Source organism: Hippocampus bargibanti, linkage group LG09, assembly GCF_051943395.1.
Source record: "Hippocampus bargibanti isolate YZ-2025 linkage group LG09, ASM5194339v1, whole genome shotgun sequence".
Classification (NCBI taxonomy): Eukaryota; Metazoa; Chordata; class Actinopteri; order Syngnathiformes; family Syngnathidae; genus Hippocampus; species Hippocampus bargibanti.
The window spans coordinates 7574723-7589296 of NC_142742.1; the positions used below are offsets into that span (position 1 = coordinate 7574723).

At 41.3% G+C, this 14574-nt stretch overlaps 2 protein-coding genes across 3 annotated transcripts in view; both read left to right on the forward strand.

Annotated features, from left to right (window-relative positions):
- siva1 (SIVA1, apoptosis-inducing factor) overlaps positions 1 to 8367 on the forward strand; it is a 39458-nt gene extending 31091 nt beyond the window's left edge. The window contains exons 4-5 of one of the 2 annotated variants that reach the window (XM_089005213.1): positions 2323 to 2418; positions 6806 to 8367. In XM_089005213.1, the coding sequence (XP_088861339.1) occupies positions 2323 to 2418; position 6806 (97 nt within the window). In that variant the 3' untranslated portion in view covers positions 6807 to 8367. Of the gene's footprint in view, positions 1 to 2322; positions 2419 to 4748; positions 4771 to 6805 lie in introns of those variants that run through there. The other variant, XM_089005212.1, reaches the window with a different exon arrangement.
- A 156-nt stretch (positions 8368 to 8523) lies between these two features.
- The window catches only part of akt1 (AKT serine/threonine kinase 1), a 48097-nt gene continuing 42046 nt past the window's right edge, over positions 8524 to 14574 (forward strand). The window contains exons 1-2 of the mRNA XM_089005211.1: positions 8524 to 8678; positions 14388 to 14534. Coding sequence (XP_088861337.1) covers positions 14489 to 14534 — 46 coding nt within the window. The 5' untranslated portion in view covers positions 8524 to 8678; positions 14388 to 14488. The remainder of the gene's footprint in view (positions 8679 to 14387; positions 14535 to 14574) is intronic.

Sequence of the window (14574 nt, forward strand, 5' to 3'; positions counted from 1 at the left end):
ATAAAAAAAAAAAAACATTTAAAAAAAAGGTCTGGTGGTTGTGGTCGTAAGTCATGCTGGTAGTAACCCGGATGTTACCTGTATAGGACCTGAGCTACCAGCAAAATTTTAGTTTGCTGACGAAGCTTTTCAGATGAGGAGCGAAACGTTCGACACCTTCAAAGAAGTACAGATGACGGTTGAAGAAACCTTTTCACCGATACATCATCAAGGCAGATAAGAATAGGAGCAGTCACCGTGTGTTTTCATGGCCTTGGCAAACTTGGGCGCACAGTAAAGGAGGCGGCTGGGGGGGGGGGGGGTGTTCACAAGAGCAAGACAAAGCAGTGGTTGTGCCCCGGGATCTGTGGCCTCAGCACGGCAAAAAAAGTTCTCACACACAGTGAAAGATTGGGAAAGGATGGCAAGAGAATGAGAGTGGGGGAGTAGGTAGAGAGAAAACACTTCCTGGAGGTTCATTCTGCATCAATGGCATTCTCCCCGCTGACCCACTCCTCTCGCAGATAAACAAAAGAGAACCGCATTCCATTGGTGTCTGACCGGCCAAGCAACCAGCAGCCATCCAGCCACAGTGGAAGCACATCACTGACCTCACCAGTTCACAGTCACCTTATATAAGGGCGGCCTTGAGCTGCTCTGTGGGATTCAGGGGGCCATGTAATGCATCCTAATTTAACAACCCCCCCCCCCCCCCAAACCTTCCCAGAAGAATTTGGTTTCAATTTAACGATACGTACACAAAAAGATGTCACAAGCAGACTGCAAGTTGGAAATCATCAGTGAATCCCAATCACGTAACATCAGGAGACACATTGGATCGTTGATGGCCCGATTGCCTCTGGCATAACCAGAAGTCCAAGATGGCGCCCGAGTAGGCTCTCATGAGCCTTACTTTTTTTGTGTTGTTTTTGTGTTTACGGATTGTTTGTCAGCATTTTTTGCCTCGACTTTCATCAACGAGGAGACTTTGCTGAGCGGTTGCGCCTTTTCGGCAGCACCGTTTTTGATTTGGGAGGAATGTCAGTGCCATTTGACTGTCATTGCCGGACAGCTCTGAGGCGATTGTACTTTTTTTTTTTTTTGCCCCTGTAGTGAAGTCAGTGCCGAGCGGCGATGCATATGTGAAACTGTCTCGGCTTGGAATTGAAGCGGATTGTATGTGAGACAATCTCTTTTCGTTAATGCTTCGTGTTTGCTTTCAATCATGACATCCCTGATCCACTGCGAAAAAAAAGATGCTTTGATCCTCTCTTTCGTCAAGAACTGCTTCATGTCACAAAGAGGGTACAGCAAGTGCTGAAGAATGAATGACTCTCTGTGTCTTTGTGTTGTCATATAATTTGTTATTTAGTTTTTGTTGTTGTTGTTTTTTTACTTCAAGATGGCGCCGCAAGAGTGACTGCCTTTCCAGCAGCTCCTGTATTTTGTTTTTCAACTTATTTCTTTCCTTTCCTCTTCCTTTCATAACTTTGCTGCTGTGTTACTTCCGGATAGAGTGAACACTGGCGCGAATGGCTGCCGCTGCTCACCCGCACACAAAAAAATATGTGACTGTAGTGTCCTTGAGAGTTTTTAAATGCACTTAGAAATTAATTATTATTATTATTATTATTATTATTATTATTATTATTATTATTATTATTATTATTATTATTATTATTATTATTATTAGTGGGAAGCATTTTCACAACCCCGCTTTGTTCAGCGGAAAGGTCGGTGCTGTTGGACAGTCTGCGGCTGGATTACCGGAACTGCCGCGACTTGGAATTGAAGCGGATTTATGTGAGACAATCTCTTTTTGTCAATGGATGCTAGAGCTTCATGTTTGCTTTCAACATTTAGCTTGTAGTACATGTGCACTTTCCACCATGACGTCCCTGATCCACTGCTGAAAAAGTTGCTTTGATCCTCTCCTCTTTCATCTAGAACTGCTTCATGTCACAAAGAGGGTGCAGAAAGTCCTGAAGATTGAATTGTCTGTGTATTTTGTGTTGTGTCACATTATTTGTTATTTATTTTTGTTGTTGTTTTGACTACAAGATGCCGCAGTGAGAGTGGCTGCCTTTACAGCAGGCCCTGTATTTTGTTTTTCTACCACTTTCTTTCCTTTCCTCTTACTTGCATCAATTTGCTGCTGTGAAATTTAAATTTCTCCACTGCGAGACTAATAAATGCTATTTTAATTGAATCCAAAATAGCACCACATGCAAAACATATCCGTCTGTCCATTGCCATTCTATTTCAACAGCTCATTAAGTCATGTAAAGTGTCACTTTTTTGTGGATCATCACCAACTACAACAGTTCATTTCTATAAATCTAGATTCCATTCCTGGCTTCTAAGCTGCGGAACAACAGACCTGTCCGACATCTCTGGAGCAGAAACAGATGAGGAGGATGAAGAGGACCCCGCGGAATGGTAACAGCAAAGTATACAGGATAACCTCAGTCTTCCTTACTTAGATGACAAGAGCAGCTTGGCAAAGGTAACACATGACAACAGAAGGGGGCTGAGGGTAGAGGCCCCTGTGTATACACCAGCAGCTGGCTCTACTATCCTGTTCCAAAGATGCTGTTTACCAAATACGGCCGAGAGAGGAACCTCGAAAGGTCAAACGGGGATGCTGCATCATGTTAGAATCAAGAACATAGAAATTAATTTATTCACTGCCAGACGTGTAAAAATGTGCCCATTTTTGTCATTGTCACTCGAATTCCTGGACCCACACAATATTGAGTTTTAGGACTACATAAACATTCAATGCAGCTTAAGAAACCTTAGAGTGTAAGGCTTAGACCAGGGGTGTGAAACATACGTCCCGCGAGCCGGAACCGACCCCCAAGGAGGTTTAATCAGGCCCACAGGACAATTTAAAAGTGGAAAAAAATGCACAAACGACATGGAGTTCATATTTTTAATGAAGTGCAATTCAAGGATTGTCCACTAGGGGGAGAGTGGTGCTCTTTCGATCAACGTAGAAGAAAACAGCTGTGTTTTTTTTCAACAGCAATTTCAACACCCTCATTAGCCAAAATGTCATTATCCAAGGGGAGAAAAGTAGATAATGAGTGTAGAATTTTCAATGAAAAATGGACCACATCATATTTTATTTCCAGAGATTCATCGATGAGAAACTTTTGTGCTTGGTGAGTTTTCAACAAGTTTCGGTATTTTGGTTATTCATAGCATGTATGGTATAATTTGGATGGTCCGGCCCACTTGACATCGACTGAGGCCATATGTGGCCCACGATGTGAAATGAGTTTGACACCTCTGGCTGAGACTCTCTACTTTCATCCGGAAAAAAAGTTAATTCCTAAATTATATAGGTCTAGAGTAATATGAGCTTTAAATGAAGGCGGATGTCCAACGAACAATTTACATATTGGTTCATATAGCTTGAGAGTTTTGAAAGGCGCTTATAAATGAAATGTATAATTTATTATTATAGCGCTTTAACAACAGCTCAAGCGGGAATAAACATGGAACGAGGGAAATGCTGCCCTCTTGTGGAAGGGAAAAAAACATTGTCAGATGCCATTACCAGCGCTTTAGCAGCACCCAAAAAAGAAAAAAACAAAACCCGAACAAATTCGGAAATGGCGCTCTACGTCATGTTTTCAATTACCAAATACATTCAGGAATGGCAGTGAATGAGTTAAAATGTGACTTGATTCACCTTGCCGAACACAGTTTGAGAAGAAACCGGATTAGGTTAGGTTAACCATCTCAAGGGTGTACCGAAAAAACCTAATGGCTCAGCTTGCGAATGTCACCTGACACCCCCCCCTCCCTTCACCCACCCAGGAAACAAATGGCTCATGATTGATCATTCCCTGAGCCTTTAGGCACTATAATGCCTTTTTCAGTTGATGCCAAGTGGCAGTACAAGGCAAAATGGATACCTTTTGAGATATGGTCAGCTAGATTGCCGCTGAATTCATATCCCACAAATGTAACGTTAGGATGAGTGGAGCTGCATGGAATATATTACATTGTATTGCACTTTTTAAAAAACTTTCTACAGTATTTAAAGGACAACCGACACGTCCGGACAAGTGGCGTCCATAATTTGTAAAATCACTTCAAATGACTTCTACTGAGCACATTTTACATAGAGTCCACCGCATATAGCTATATTTTACATTTTAAGACTTGTGCTGAATATTCAGGAAGTCTTGTTTTCGAGTTGATGATGAAGTGACGTCACATTCGGAACACCCCTGACCGAGAAAGCGACACACAATGCATTTTGGGTACTTTTTTCGTCTGAAAACACCGTGTTGATTGCGAAATTAGAAGGTAAACTACATAAATAATGCGATGGTAAATCGTTGCCTGTCGCAGCCAATTGCGGTAACACGCATAAAGAAAGTGTAAGTTTACACAAATTCCCAGCGGACAAATCAGCCCATAACCAACGAAGCACAGCAGTCGAGCACCAGCGGAGGTAAACAAGGAAGCTAACCAGAGTTAGCGATTCAGCGCTTGGATAGCGGAAGTTTGATGCATGTTTACTCATTTAGTCACACTGCATGTGAACTGTGAGCTCACCTGGTGAAAGAGAGCAATCGCCATATTAGTGGAGCAAACCGATGGGACAAACATCCACTTTCCTTCCACCGTGTCATTTTTTTTTACTCTGGAGCGCTGTCGGAGCTTTCTCTCTCATCTCAACATCTGATATTTGTGTGGCGGTCTTCTTTGTGTGTGTGCGTAAAACCCACCCCTCTGATCTTCTACCACAGCTTTTAACCAATCACAGGCGGCTTTACGGCTCTGATAACTGGCTTTATATACTGGACGAAACGCAGCTTGTGCGCCATCTTGTGTATTTTCTGGGCGCTACATCGGAGTCCAGCTCTTCACCGGTTCCATCGTTTGCAGACGGCTCAAATTGATACGGAAGGACTTCTTTAATCGATTGCAAACATGTATGCTTTCCTCTTCACACTATTTGAATCATATTCATAACTGGATGAGTAATAAGAAAGTATCTTCTCTGAATCTGAACTGTCTGAAGCCATTGTTTTGATTCTGGAGCAAGGCAGTTTGTGAAGGAGTATCCTGACGTGACATCACGAACAAGGGGGCGGGACTTTATGAATCTCCCCAGTTTCAAGCTCATTTGTGGCAGTTTTAGGACACTAAGTCATTTTCATTGGTGTTTTGCATTTGACTAAAAATATCAGCCTGCGTGTTTCGGGTATTTTAGATGCTATCAAACGTTTTTCCGATGTCAGTTAGATGACATAGAAAAGGTCTTCCAAATAATTATCCACAATAAAAATGACAAGGACAAGAGTTTACAACCTCAATGTCATTCTAATTTGAGTTACCAGTTAGCCTCGTTTTTTCTCTCCTCCATCTCCAAAAAAATCTGACTAATTGTCTTCAGGGGTTAACACCATCTGAGTCATCTGTGGGCTTTTTAGAATTGAAAGAGTATATGTTACTACCATGAACCAACTGCACTGGCCTGCCCGTACCTGTCCCAGATCAACTCCCGTATTTTCTGCCAAGCTCTACTGTGTCTGTGTTTCACTTTTTCAAAAAATACACAACTGTCAAGTGAAAAGGGCAATGAAGGGAATGAGTGAGCATAGTTGTAGAGTAAATATGCTGTCTAGTCAAGATTAGTGGGATATAGCCACTGCCAAAGCAAGAGAAGTTGGTTATACAGACGCTGCCCAATTTACGAACATTCGAGTTACGAAAATCGGTACATACATTTTTGCGGCTACTTTATGTTGAAAAATGTTTGGGCAGAGATGCTGTAAATTAGATTTTATATTGCGCGCCTTTTTCCGGCCGAGCTCGCTTGCGATTGGCTGCGGTTTGTGCTTCACTCAAACGCACCCACACAGACATATTGATCAAGGGCCGGGTGTTTACGCGACGGACACCAAGGCCGTCCAATCAGTGCCCGTCTATGCTGAAAACGAGTTCACGCCTCTATCCGCCGAGTTCGCTTACGATTGGCTGTGTAGAAAATGTGGGCGTGGATGAAATCCGTCTTCCTTGTTGACGCTACTGGAAGACGCGAGGCGTTAAGTAATTGCTTCTGGCACGAAATTCAGTAATCACGTACCAGCAGCTTCAGTAATGGCTTATTGAAGACCAAAGGATATATGTCGTCGTACTACAGTAGGTGTTAATTTATTTTACTACTTCCCCGATCAGTGTTTGATTTAAACATTCATTCCATACAAAATATAGCACTGGAGCAACTTACGAACGAATTCACCTCAAGAACGACCGCTCGGGACATATATCGTTCATAAGGTGGCGAGCAGCTGTAGCAAGACAAGTGTGAGTTGCATACCTTACATAAAGGTACGCCTTATATGTGAAGTCATATTGAGCCACAACAGGTCTTACAACTACTGTCAGCAGCCACCGACTCCATTTCCCTTTGTAGAAGAAATAGTGCGTAACCGCAGCCTCTACTGTAGCGGTTTATAATGTAATTGGATTGGATGTACTTTTATTCATCTCACAGTGGGGAAATTTACAATTCACTGTGCCTTATATTTGGGAAACTTTAATATATTTATATATTGTGTTTGGAAAACTTTTTTCATTCATTGAAGGTGTGTTTTATAATCTGGTGAGCCTTATATATGAACCATTTTTGAAAATACACCATTCATTGGGGGTGCGACTTATACTCTGGTGTGCCTGATCAACCGGAAAATACAGTATTTTATATTTTTTTTTTCTAAAGAGTTTTTACTTTTGCTCTGTTTAAAAAAACACTTGTTATCTATATTTTGACTTAGATGTTATTTTTTATGCTTTGCAGATAACAACACAATGGATGAGAAGATAAATGGAGGTCCCTAAAGTCAACCACTATTGATATCTTGATTGAAATCTTGGGGTCTGATTAGGCTGGAAAAATACAGACAGTGGTAGCATCGTGGAACCTGGACCGCAGCAGATTCAATGGAGCCAGATATTCCCGAAAACATTGCCTTCTTCGGAAGAATTGCTTGATGATGTCGTCTCCAAGAATGATTCATGGAGAATTTGCAATATCTTGCGGCAGACTGAAAACCACCAGCCTGTGATGTTGTTAAATTTTCCGTGTAATCAGAAAAAAAATTGTGCAAGGAGTATTTTCTTTCAATCCTTATTCTGTTAGAATTTTTGCATTTTTTTTGGTTGCATGGGAACAGATTGGTACATAGCGTCTCAGGGGAAATGAAATTTTAAAACATGGCTTTCCCTCGCAAAGATAGGGAGATAGCACTTTTTTTATTGTTATTTGTGTAAAGGGGCACTAATGTAGTCTCTCGTGCAACTGGTTAAGAGGCGACACTATTTTGGGGAAGGAGAGAATTGTGCAGGGTGACTGCATTCAAACTAAAAAAAAACAGATTAAATGTCTTTGTATTTCAAGTCAATGTCAAAGTAAAATTCCACAAAACTTTCCATCAATGTTTATTGCTTTCAGTTATCCGGGAGATGGCCTAAAATGACATCAACACGCATTAAAAAAGGTTCCCCTTGCACAAAAAGAAAAAGAAAAGTTTGCTTTATCTCCCAATCTTTACGAAAGAACACAATCTTTGCTAGGGAATGCAAAACTTTGTGAGGGAATGGAAGTTTTTTTTTCTTGTATGTGTCCTGAGGGGCTCCATAGATTGCTATCTTAAGTTGTTGTTGAAATCGGAATTGAATATAATTGAAAGAAAAATTTACGTTTAAAGTTTACTTTCACCTCAGGAGTCGAATCGCTACTTGACTTTTAACAGACTTTTTGAAAACACAAGTATCTGTCGAAAGAAAGAAAGAAAGAAAGGACAGGAAGGAAGGAAAGAAGAAAAGATAAAGAACAAGGAAGGAACGAAGAAAGGAAAGAAATAAGGAATTAAATAAAGAAATAGGGAGGAAGGAAAGAAAGCAATATGAAGGAAGGAAATGGGAAGGAAGGAAAGAATGAAAAGAAGGTAAGATAGAAACAGGAAGGAAGGAATTAGGAAGAAAGAAATGAAGGAAAGAAAAAAGGAAGGGAGGAAATAAAGAAGGAAGGAAAGAATGAACAAAAGGTAATAAATAAACAGGAAGGAAGGAATTAGGAAGAAAGAAAGAGTGGATACAAAAAAATCAATGAATAAAAAATAATAATGCCCCTTGTTATAACGTGGTGATTTGCTTTTCATTGTCATTGATTGTAATAGGAAGGAAGGAAATAAGTAAAGAAATAAGGAAGGAAGGAAATAGAAAGATTTGATACACAAAAATAAATGAATAAAAACATATATAATGCCCCTTCCCCTCATAATGTGGTGATTTGCTTTTGATTGCATAGGGCAACGTTCGTTCTTTGTGCTGAAACAAGTTATTGTGTAAAGTGCAGTCCCACACAGAGCACGTCAAAGTTCATCGAGGCCCACACACACAAGCTCACCAGAAACCCCCTCGAACGGCCCCCATCTTCTCCAGGGCCGATGGCACTGTGTGCTTTAAACCGTCGGCTCTAGGACCCGGCAGAGCACACTGCCCCAGTAGCATTGCAGACGGCGAATTTGGGAGGTGTAGTGGAAGAAAGGCAAGAGAAACGGAGTAAATGAGATCACTTTTGTCCAGATTATTCAAGGACTTATCAACTTAAAATACCACCGAATCAACTAACTAGAATGACACGGACACATTGTTGAAATCCTGTTCAGGTAAATGTCCGCGTTTCTTTCTCATGGTTCACTACAAGAGCTCGAAAGCTAGTCAGGGTATGTCCCCCATTGTACTTACATGGGATGCGGTTATTCTCACCCGAGCTGCCCTGCTAGGCCCCAAATCCTTTCTGTCACTTAATGCAAGTCTGAAATGTATTACTTTTCTGACTCCCTTTTACTGTAAAAGTTACTTTAAAGTCATTACTTGACGCGAGTTTGAAGCGAACCGCGCCGTAACGGTCAACAGTACTGTATTTTACACAAGCAACATTGAACATCTCTTGACAATGACTACTTTTTTTTAACGCAGTCTTGGGCCCGCTTGTACCTTTAAAACGTGCCGCTATAGTACGTTAAACTGTTGTTATTGTAGCACTTTCACGACCCACGAGGAAAACTAATGAGACCAACAACAGTGCGGCTCATTCATTGTTCTCAACTCTGTTTACGCTTTATAGTGTCGAGCCACACTTATCATTAGCTTACTTAGCGTGTTGTTGCTCAGCTCCAACACCCACTGTCAATACTCTCTCATTTTACGTTTCAGTTACAATAACAACGTGTTGCTACGTCAGTTGTTTTTAGGGTGTCTCATAAAACAGACGCCGTCGAGTTATTTCCTGATTATCTAAACTTCTAATCAGCACGTAGGAAGTGTTGACACTGTAGACTCCCCACGGGGGGGGGGGGGGGGGGGTGTTATTGAAAGTGCTTGAACGTTGCTGTTGCGTTCAAAGGTTTAAAAAGGTTGTGGACTTGATGCTTTTCCGTGCTTACCTATTCCAATTTGTATTGTTGTCAGCTTTGATTCATTTACTTCTGCTTTTGTAACACATCAAGGTTGGAAATGCCTTTTAAGTTCTCGGTATGGTGGAATACAGATACTGTGTATGTACCAAAGTTTAAGGGAAAGTAACTGGCAAAGAAATACTGGACTCTTACACATTCACAATACATTTCTACCGCTGTTATGAGAGCTAACGTTTGATCCAAATACATATTGTAGCAATAATGCAAAGAATGTCAACATTAACGGTCTAAAGTTTCAATAACTAACACTTGGTTTCCTATTTGCCTTCTCAGAGTACAATGTCCCCAGGCATGTTTTACCCTTTTACGCCTTTATGTCAGCATGTTTTCGCTGGTCATGAGACTACGTCTGTCCAGTGTGTGTGCACATGGGCCTTGCCATATGACCACCGGAAGACAACACGTCTACGTAATGATGCAGCCAGTGACTGTTTTGAGCTGGCTGTTCTATTTAGAAGATAGCAGCCGCCTTCCATCCAATCCAAGTGCTCTGACGCAAATGTGCCATCAGGCGCATGTAGAATTTGTGGAATGGTGTGAGAAATGTTGTCCCTGTGCACAGTCAGACGTATTGTGTTACATTGTGCCATAGGAGTTAAGACCTTATCACAGAGCAGGATACGCTTCTCACAATGATTGCCTACTGTTGGCGTCACATGAGCGTACCCTTCTTGAGTTTGTGAAGGTCCTCTGATAACATTGGAGACTGAGACACTCATAAGTTATTCAATTCATGTTAGAAACATTTACCATATCAGGAATAGAAATTATGAATTGAATCTTTAATACGGATGTAAATCTCTTCAGGACACCCCGAATGAATAGTTAATGTTCAAGTCTATAATAGTGATGGATTTGTATTCAACAGCTAAATTGAAGCAACGTTGCAATCTGCTACTCATTGCTGGTCCACCTTGGGTTTGTTCAATCCTTTCAATCTGCCCCGAGGTGAAACCTGTGGAGTTATAATTCATTTAGCACCCATACAAGCCCATTAAGTAATATTTGCACTTGAAGAGTGTAACTTTGAAAGGATCAATCAGCAGCTCACCTTTAGATTTGATGGTGAAGTGAAGGACAACTGAATTTGACTGTTGGAAATAATGTGTAAAATAGTAGTTCTTAACTCATTCATTGCCATTCCCGAATTTATGGGGGGGAGGGGAGAGATAAAGCGCTAGTCAGGCCTTTGTCAATGTTTTCCCTCCTACAAGAGGGCACCATTTTCCTTTTGTACAGCCACCCCCATTTAAAGCTCAGATAACTCCAGACCCATATAACTTAGGAATTAACTTTTTTTCTGATGAAAATAAGAAAGTTGAAGGTTTGTTAAGCTGCATTGAATGTTTATGTAGTCCTAAAACTCAATAATCAGTGGGTCCTGAAATTTGAGTGAAAATGACAAAAACCCTGGCACTGGAGTGGACACATTTTTGCATGTCTGTGGTACTAAACACCCTGCAAGTTTCATGTGTGCATTCACCGAACCCTTTGTAACTGGATACAATTCAAAATCAAAACATTGATCCGTATTATATACCATTGCACAAAATGGACAGTGACAGGTGGAACCTTTGTGTTTCTGCATTAAACCAACAAATGATTAATTTATGCTATACATATGTAAAGCCTAAACTTGAAAGGTTATTGCAAATTGCTAACTTGCTGGAGATACATTTGGCAATTCTTGCCTTCATCTTGGCTGCATCGATGATGTATCGGTGAAAAGGTTTCTTCAGCCGTCATCTCTACATCTTTTAAGGTGTCGGACGTTTCGCTCCTCATCCGAAAAGCTTCGTCAGCGAACTAAAGTTGAGCTGGTAGCTCTGGTCCTATATATATCCCTAACGGACGGAGGTGGCGCTCCCAGATCTCTGCTTTTATAGGTCCCTGCTCTAAGGAGCAGTGAACTACCCCTGAAGCTAATCTGATTAGCTTCAGGTGACGAAGCTTTTCGGATGTGGAACGAAACGTCCGACACCTTCAAAAAAGTACAGATGACAGGCTGAAGAAACCTTTTCATTGATACACTTAGAAGTTACTATCTTCTTTTGTGTGTATCCTTATTCTCCTCAAATGTTTGATGACAAAGATAAACTGTGTACGTCAAAGGCTATATATGATGTGGTGACATCAAAATTCTGAGAGCCTTGTTGTTGGTGGCGAGTTTCTTCACATAATGTTTCAACATTCTTCTGCTTTCAGTGTACATTCTGTTCTGTCGAGCCATATTGTACTGAGCAGCCAAGGACTCGGATGTGTGGATGATTTCTGTCATTATGATATCACCCTTGACGATTTCACGGACGTTAGAGTTTAAACTTCGGAGTAATGCTATCATTTGTAAACTATTTTTCTGGGAACTTCAAAGAGGAACTAAACACTCTCTATTTGACCGACTAGTCTGACTCGCACTGTAGGATCAATTTCCCCCATTAACAAGTGTGCGTGATGGATGGACTCACTTCAAATGTTGTAAATACTTGAGTAAAAGCCTATACATTTTGTAATTGTAAACCATTTGGTGACTTTTGCCCCCCCTCCCACCCCAAAGCAGGAGCAAAAAATAGAGCATAAACAAGCGTACGACCATTGATCTATGATGAAGGAAGTTGTGCGGTGGGGTTGGCCTGAATTTCTTCCTCCTGCCATAAACACTTGTGACTATCATCGCTCGTGTGTGTGTGTTTCTGGCTCTGTGGGATCTTCGCTTCAAGACACTGATTTGCATTGAATGAGTTGGCCCCCAAGAGCTGGAGCCAGAAAGATGAATGATTAATAGCCGCAGCGACAGTAAGGCAGGCAGGCGGTGGCGGCGCAGAGGCCTTAGGACCATGTGACCCGCTGTCAGGGTACTGGGTTCATTCAGTGGCTGCTGGCAGCAGCCCAGCTTTTTCCACACGGGCCGCAGTAGCAACAGGTCCCGTTAAAACAGCAGCAATCTGTTGTGGTTCCAGAGCCGCTATTGTGCATGTGTCACTTTTTTGGCCGTGGTGTACCCGGTTTGTTCATCTGAAACAACCTGGTTTGGATATCATTTTTGCGTGCTTGAGATACGTCTGTGTAGGCTCTCGGTCATACAGAAGTGGTTCATTGATGAAAAGGTTTCTTCAGCTGTCATCTGTACTTCTTTGAAGATGTCGGACATTTCTCGCTCCTCATCCGAAGAGCTTCATCAGCGAACTAAAGTTGTGCTGGTACCAGCTGACGAAGCACATAATTTACAAATTAACTCTATTCTCTTGATGAAAGAAGAGAGTCTAAGGTTTCTTACGCTGCATTGAATGTTTATGTAGTCCTAAAACTTAATATTCTGTGGATCCTACAATTCAAGTGAAAATGACAAAAACCCTGGCACTCGAGTCGACAAATTTTTGCATATCATCTGGCAGTGAATGAGTTAATGTATCTGAATTGTTTTTGTTTTTTTGCTTTTGTTCCACTATGACACAACGAAACAGCTACAGTCGTCCTCGCTTGGAGGCCAATCCGGCCTACAAACTCTTTTTGGTCATTGAAATGAGTGAACACAACAACAACAATAAGAAGTGTGTTTATCACCTCACTCAGTGCGACATTTATTTGAGTCCAGTGCTGGACTGATATGATCCAGAGTCTGTCAATAGTCACATCCACTTCCTGTTATTGTCCCTGGCAGTCGGATGACTGAGGACAGTCACCCAGACCTCTTCCGATGGATTTACTCTGATGGGGCAGCAGCAGACAAATTGATTTCAGTGGAAGGGCAGAGATCGCCTGGTGCAGTGTGTGACATTTTTGTGAACAAGTAGTGAAATTGATCCCGACTTTTTCTCCTGTCCTGCGTTCAAAGCTGTGTTTACAAGTGGTAAATGAAGGGAAAGGTCAAATGGTTTGTCATGATAGCCTTGCGGTTTTGGATGTTTGTAATTACCGGACTATAGAAAGTGCTTGATTCATCGCTTCATTTATATACTTAATGTGATATCACAGTGTGTGTGTGTGTGTGTGTGTGTGTGTGTGTGTGTGTGTGTGTGTGTGTGTGTGTGTGTGTGTGTGTATAGACATCTGATCCTTGAGCGTCTTCTGTCTGTCTGTCTCTCTGTCTGTCTGTGCCTCTCTCTATGTCTCTCTGTGTCTCTCTGTCTGTCTGTCTGTCATTTTCGACATTGATTCAAGGCCATCCACATTCTGTGAAATAACGTTCCACAGTGTCAGTCACAATTTAGCATTGTTATCACTCTGCAGATGGGATTTGTGATTGAGTGGTCTTGTATTGAATATCGTTCAAGTGTGCATGTCTACCCAATGTACTGGCCTAGTGAATGTAGCCTACATTTCTGTCACTAAATTCTAAAGTCATTCTTGAGTGTCAACAGGTTAGACCTCTACTATTACCTAATTGCCTATGGGAGTTTGCACTGCACTTAACGGAGTAAGTGCATCTTCTGCATCAGTTTCTTATGCGCACATCAGGCAGGCAGTTTGTCTGGATGAGTTCCAGCAACATTTCTGTGTGCTTGCCTGCGCTGTTGGTCAGGCATGAGTAACAACTACAACATCCAGATATGGTGGGTAAAAGTTGTTTACATTCTTAGGCAGTTGTAGACAACATTCAAGACAAAACAACATCTATTCATTATTTTTCAGTCAACCTAACCCTTTGTAAATAATTATTAATTATGATCATGGGAAAAAAACTTAATTCTGTCAAGAATGATTGTGTTTTTTGTAATGTATGATTATCAACACGGAAGATATGTCATTTTTTTTTCCCGCCTGAATTCTTAATCACCAGCTCCTGGGTGTCATTGCTTCTCTTCTGAGTTGACCTGAAAGTTAATATTCAGACCGGTGGGGAAAAAAAAACTTCAACCTCAATATAGGGCTAATTTTTTACCTTTTTCCAACTAATAGATAACCAGGGCCTCGTTTGCTGGGGCAAGTGAAGAGAACTTGGAAAAAAACAAAGTGACTCGTCCTCTGGAAATCCTGGATCCTCTACGTTGTCCACCAACATGACCAACGTGGTGATCGTCAAGGAGGGATGGCTGCATAAAAGAGGTACCAATCTGTTTGAAATGCATGTTTTATGTTCGATTTT